Here is a 6,050-nt window from a genome sequence, read left to right as displayed (position 1 = left end):
AATTTCTCTCAAAAATGCTTTAAACTATTATGGCAAATTTTTTTCTACCTGAAGTCTATATTGGTCAGTCCTTTACTTTCACAAGTTTCTCTCCTCAAGTATGTGAAGAGCCACATTAATATGAAAGTATGTGAAAATGCAATATTTAACACAACTTTATTAACTGTTCTCTGGGGATCTCCGTCACAGCCTTCTTGATAGTTTCCTTGGTCCCTTTTCTTTTGTGTGTGTGTGGCAAAACTCCATAAAGCCTCGAAGAGCCACTAAGAAGCAGATTTCTCTCTCTCATAACAAAATACCTAACATAATTTCTCTTATCTCCATTCACATGCTACTAGCTGCAACATCCTTTGATGAATTAAGCTTTCCAGTTTCAGCAACATGGAGTTACATCAATTTTAAGTGATGATACCATTACCATCTCTGCAGGAACCAAACATTTGTCAGATAGTGCATATTTAAAACCCTCTCATTTCCAAGGGATGTATAGTTGGGCTGTTTTTACAGAAATCAAGCCATCCATTATAAATCGTTAGTATTTTTATTTTTCTATTTTATTGAGTTGGTTGTTTTTGCTATTTATTACTGTAGCTTTTATTGAATTCCTACTCAGCTCCATGAAGACAGTGTGGTAGCTGTCTTACTCACCATTATATCCTTATCATCCAAGACCTAGCCGGTGTCCAATGAATGTTGGCTCCCCCTACCCCAGTTTTACTGAGGTGTAACTGACATTTAATAATAAATATCTGTTGAATAAGTGACTGTATTCTTCCCACATTAATTTGAAACAATACTTTTTATTATTTTAAATATATGATAGTAATTCCTTGCAAAGCTTGGAGATGGCTTTCCACAAATACTGTCTCACAGTTGGCAGGACAAATCAAGGTGCTGTAGAAAGTAGGGTGTTGGGGAGAATAAACAAAGCCCCTGACAAATAAAAACTTGGGGGCATTTGTTTTCAAAGTGAGCCATATTCATTGGTTTTAAAGATCTTCTCTAGCAGGAAAGCTTTTTATTCTGAATCACCTATACAAATTTTTTTCAGAAGACATTGCTGCAACATTATCTACTGAGTTACAATCTCCTACAAATGTTATGCTATGCTTATACAGACTGTACCTTATGGCACCTGAAATTTAATTATTTTTTGCTTTTTCATTCTTTTTGATTCATTTTCTGAATCCATGTTGGGAAATAAATCTGCATCGATTTATTCAAAATTATTCTATTTTGTGAAATATTTAGGATCTATGGCTAGACCTCTATGACCCAAAGGATAATTTTTTTCTTGGTCAGTCAGAAGGCAAACATTTCACGATTAATACCATCTTTAGCTTCATTATTAAATCTGGCTACCACAGGTGTAACCTGTGCTGTAACTTTGTACCTAATCATTGATGCAAAAGCGTGTCCCCCCGCCCCCTTTTTTTAGCTGTGCCCACTGTTTGGTTTTCGTCAAGGATGAAGGTAGAGCCTTCCTCCACTCACTTTCAGTATCTCTGTTCTCTGTTTATTATAAACGATGAAACAAATCAACAATCTAATATTTGCCTGGCCCTCAAGAACACATATAGAATTCAAAGATCCAAAGCAAAAATGCAACATTAAGGTACATCATGTCACTAAGGACTGAAAAGAACACATAATAACTGGAAAATACTGTATCAAGAAATGTTAAAAGTTATAGTGGTTTTTGTGTGGGCTCAGCCAACAGTTTTTTAAACTGGTAACCTTCGCCTCCTTGATCACAGTTCTGAGTTTTCTCTGTTCTCTCGCTAGTCTAAACAATTTTTATCAGTCTCAGGGACAGAACCTAAAACAATTCTATTTGGTGTAGAGCCTGGACACGTGCAGTGGTGGTGTTTTCTTTTTCTTTTTTGTTTTTCTTATTCGTTTAGTATGAGAAATACCATCGGAAGCACTGATGTATTTCCAGCCTTTTTTCTTTACTATATGCAACCTTACCAGGACTTTAAACAGGTTTTTTTTTTTTTTTTTTTCTTCTGAGTGCCAATGAATCCTGTTTCAGAGCAGCAAAGGAAACAGCCTTAAACAAACACAATCTTATTACTGAAGGTTGCGGAGTCACCCACTTCGTTTTTATGGCGATGTTGGGGCTTTCTGCTCTCACAGGCTGAGTCCCTTCCTTGGAAACGTGTACTGTGAAGGATGGAAAGACTTGGGGTGAGTGACGGGGGTGAGGGCAAAGACACCCCTGCATTTCAAGAGTGCCCATCTTAACCACCGAAGGCCCAAGTTCGGTTTAACTGGCAATTCCACGAAGGGCGCGCGGCCCTCTATCAGTGATCGAAATCACCTGTTCAAGCCCGCATAGGCAATTGTTACTGTTTGCAATCAACAAGGTCCCGCAGGGCCTCGGGGTCCTACCCGCCCCACCAGGTGCCCCGCAGTCTGCGCAGCCGCAGGTAGAACGCGCCCTCTCGCGACCGCTCTCCCGCCGCAGCTGGACCTGGAACAAACGCCCCCCAGGCCGGAAAGGGGAGGTGCCGGGCCGCACGAGGCTGCGCGCGCGGGCGCGGGCTGGGCGGAGCGGCTATATTAGCCACGCGCTGCTTCAAGCGTGGGCCTGGGCGAGAGAGAGAGCTGAGTCGGCGGAGCGTCGGGCGCTGCGGACGCCGCCAGCTGGGCGGAGACGCAGGGGCGGGGTGGCGCCGGTCCACCTCCGCAGCTCTCCTGGCTCCCTCCCGCTTTCGAAGGCGGGCCCGGGCTGCGGCAGCCGCAGCGGCCTCGGCGGCCTGCGGAGGTGAAGCCGGGTTGCGGTGGCTCGAGGAGGCCGCTGGTCTGGCGAGGGTGGGCAGGGCAGGGCTGGGCGGCCGCCGCTGCGCTGAGGCGGAGGGGCGGCTCGGCATCCCGCGCGCGGGTCCGTGGAGTCAGGTGGCCCGTGCCTTTTCTTCCAGGTACGCCTCCACTGAGGAGGCACCTGCAGAAGTGGCCCGGGCCGGTGCCTCGGCTTCCAAAGGGCTGGGGGAGGACGGGGTGGGTGCCCTCGGGTCGCTGAGTGACGGCCTCGGGGAGGCGCTTCTCGCGCGGGCCCCTGCGGCGATTTGGGATCAGCGCTGACTTGCATGGGGTCCAGTACAACCTTACCTTGGGGATGCTCCTAAGGGGTGGGTACCTCCAATGCGCGGGGAGGAAGGATTTGCAAGGCTCACCGAGATGACCCCTTAAGCCGGATGGCTGTGAGTGGTTTGGGGCTAGTTTAAAACAAAGCAGAAAACCAACTCCGGGCACTCGCAGCTCGAGAGAATAGCTCGCTACACATGTCCAGCAGGGACGGACTTGCCTTGTGGACCCCAGAGCAGGCGAATCGAAGTTAACATTCTTGTTCAAGAAGCTACTTTTCTGTTAGTGAACGAGAACTCTAAAAAGTTGTTTTTTCGGGATTAAAAAAAAAAAGTTAGTTATTGGGGTTGAGGTTGGTGGTGAGGGATAATGGAAAGAGATTTGAATGCCTACCTTAAGGCCCCAATGGGGAAAGCTTATTTTTGTGTGATTATCCGACCATGGAAATTATTCAGACTTCAGACTACTGTCATGAGAGGAGGAGCTCTGAAGCCATTGCTTGATTAGCAGTTCTTTCCCCCTCCGTGGAAAATTGAGTTTCTGGAAACGTTGCCTGTGTTGTAGATTTTACCTTCAGAAAGCACGTTCTCTAAAGCACCTTTAGATTTTGAGCTTCCTTCTGGGGAAGACAATTTTGAGGGAGCGGGTCTAGATGTTTTAGGGAAGTTCAAGCCTGGACGTGCCCCTCCAGTCTTAGTTTACTTTGATACTTAACTTTTGTCCTTCCCTCCTTCAGGTTCCACTGTTTCAATGGTGCAGCTGTCTTCCTCTCCTTTTGGTTACCAGTCACCTTCAGGCCGTTCAGAGGAGGGAAGGGAGGGGAATATGAAGTCAGCCAAGCCCCAAGTGAACCACAATCAGCACGGGGAAAGCCAGCGGGCCGGGAGCCCTTTGCAGTCCGCTCTGTGTTCCGTTTCCTCTCCTTCTCAAGCATATGAGACCTATATTGATAATGGACTCATATGCCTTAAACACAAGATTAGAAACATCGAGAAAAAGAAGGTAACTCTCCCCCCAATCCCCCAGCCAGGTATATGCACGATTTTAAATAAGGGTCAAGGACCTGACATTTTGGCATTCAGTCAGGGCTCATAATTACTTCCTAAAGATTTAACTAAGTTTGGGATTTAGCTGGCTGAAAACATACAAACAGGCCAAATATAGGCTATATTAAACATTTTCTGTTTGATTTGTCAGCATAAGTAAATAAAAATATTCTTCGTAGTATAATTCTGCATGCTACTGTTGAATACTTGAAAAGCTAGCTACTTTAAGTCAGATTAATTCCTTGAGCGTAGTAGTAATGTTTCTTTTCATAGATTGCCTGATTTTTTTTTTTTTTTTTTTAGCTCTTTTCCCTGTGACTTTCTGCAGCAGTTGATATTGCAGTATAAATGCTGCAGTCATTGGAAGCTTTAACTATGGTAGAGCTAAAAAATGTTTTAGCACCAATTTTTGTGTTGCTAGGTGATCGTTTAAGGTTGGTAGGTGAAAGCATTGTAGAGAGCCTTGTACAGAGACTCAGGGGTTATAATCAGCCTAACATTACTGTAAATGCTTGTAAAGATCCAAATCATTCCTCACTTCCTGAGTCATGTAGCCTGTGAAACGGTAGTGCATGTTGCTTTGTTGTGTCACGATTCTCTTTGCTTGTGATAATAAGGTGAGCCATTAACTCTGTAACCTAGAAACTCTTAAATATTTTTATGTCAAGACCTACTTAAACCTTAGAAAAGTTGCTTTTAATGGAGGAGGTTGAAGAGATTTTTTAAAGGAGTCTTGTTGACTGTTTCTTTTTTTAAAAATGTTTTCTATTTTAAAAGATATACACAGGAAGGTAACGAAGAAGGGCTGGTTACGAGTATCTTTTTTGTAGCCACAGCTCTCGCCCCTTGTCTTAGGAATGCATACAGTTGGTTACAAGTGTGATAAGGTGAGGGTGCCTGGGTCAGCACAAATTCCCTGCCACAAATGGGGAACTAGTCAATGAATGATCTATTGATGAAGACTCATTAATGTCTTCTCCCAGGTGGAGGAATTACATGTACATCTATACTTACACTCTCTGGCTTAATTATACTGCTTCCTTGAATATCTGTCTGACAGTATCAAAGTTTCTAGGAAACTGTTTTAAAACTGTAAAGTCAAATGGGAGGAGCCACACATTGCTTTTAAAATGCCATTGTGGCTCACGTCATTTTTATGGGACAATAAATATTTATTGTCATGTGTTTACTAAATATTAAATTTTATATAAAAAATAGCTTCAATTTGAGGATACTATAATGCTAGAAAAGAAATCTTACATTTCTGTACTTCCATTAGGAAGTTTCCTATCCAACTAATGCCACACAACTCAACAGGTAACTAACTAATGGTTTAAGCATGAGGTTAAAGAAGGGTTTCTCAGCCGCAGCACTATTGACATTTTGTGCTGGATAATTCTTTGTTGTATACAGCTGTCCTGTGCATTTTAGGATGTTTAGCAACATCCCTGCTCTCTATCCATAAGATGCCAGTAGCACCCTTCATCTTTCTGCCACCCCCCAAGTTGGGACAACCAAAAGTATCTCCAGGCATTGCCAGATATCCCTGGGGACAAAATTGCCCCCGATTGAGTACCACTCGGGACATATGATTGACTAGTTAAGTCTCTGTAGTCTAAATATATATAGAGGCTATTAAGAGAAAAGGATTATATTACTTAACTTTTGTAACTCCAGACCAATGTTCATGTGTGTAGTGGTTTTTTTCCTTAATTGGAACTCACATACTCAGGTGCTGCCTGCTTTGTAGTAAAATGGTACTTTTGTAGATTGATACCTTACTTCAAGAACTTTGTTTTAATAAGAAAGCCGAGTATTTATTTGCTTCAGAATTTTGTATCAGACTATAACAGATACAAGTCTCTTTTGTAGCTCAAATTGGAAGATTACAAGGATCGCCTGAAAAATGGAGAA

The 6,050-nt window shown here is 43.2% G+C and overlaps 1 protein-coding gene across 10 annotated transcripts in view; it reads left to right on the top strand.

The window, feature by feature from the left end:
* The first annotated feature begins 2,706 nt into the window (after positions 1-2,706).
* Positions 2,707-6,050, top strand: part of CAPRIN2 (caprin family member 2) — a 36,637-nt gene continuing 33,293 nt past the window's right edge. For 4 of the 10 annotated variants that reach the window (XM_090272977.1, XM_090272976.1, XM_090272975.1 and 1 more), the window contains exons 1-3: positions 2,711-2,770; positions 3,827-4,092; positions 6,009-6,050. The exon at positions 6,009-6,050 is cut by the window's right edge and continues 21 nt beyond it. In XM_090272977.1, coding sequence (XP_090129103.1) covers positions 3,841-4,092; positions 6,009-6,050 — 294 coding nt within the window. In that variant the 5' untranslated portion in view covers positions 2,711-2,770; positions 3,827-3,840. Of the gene's footprint in view, positions 2,771-3,826; positions 4,093-6,008 lie in introns of all 10 variants that reach the window. The other 6 variants (XM_090272981.1, XM_090272980.1, XM_090272979.1 and 3 more) reach the window with 2 other exon arrangements.

Source organism: Furipterus horrens, unplaced genomic scaffold (genome assembly GCF_987537825.1).
Source record: "Furipterus horrens unplaced genomic scaffold, mFurHor1.1.pri manual_scaffold_4, whole genome shotgun sequence".
In the NCBI taxonomy this organism is placed as follows: Eukaryota; Metazoa; Chordata; class Mammalia; order Chiroptera; family Furipteridae; genus Furipterus; species Furipterus horrens.
The sequence above is the reverse complement of the archived record's forward strand: the minus strand, read 5'-3'. Positions and strand labels throughout refer to the sequence as shown.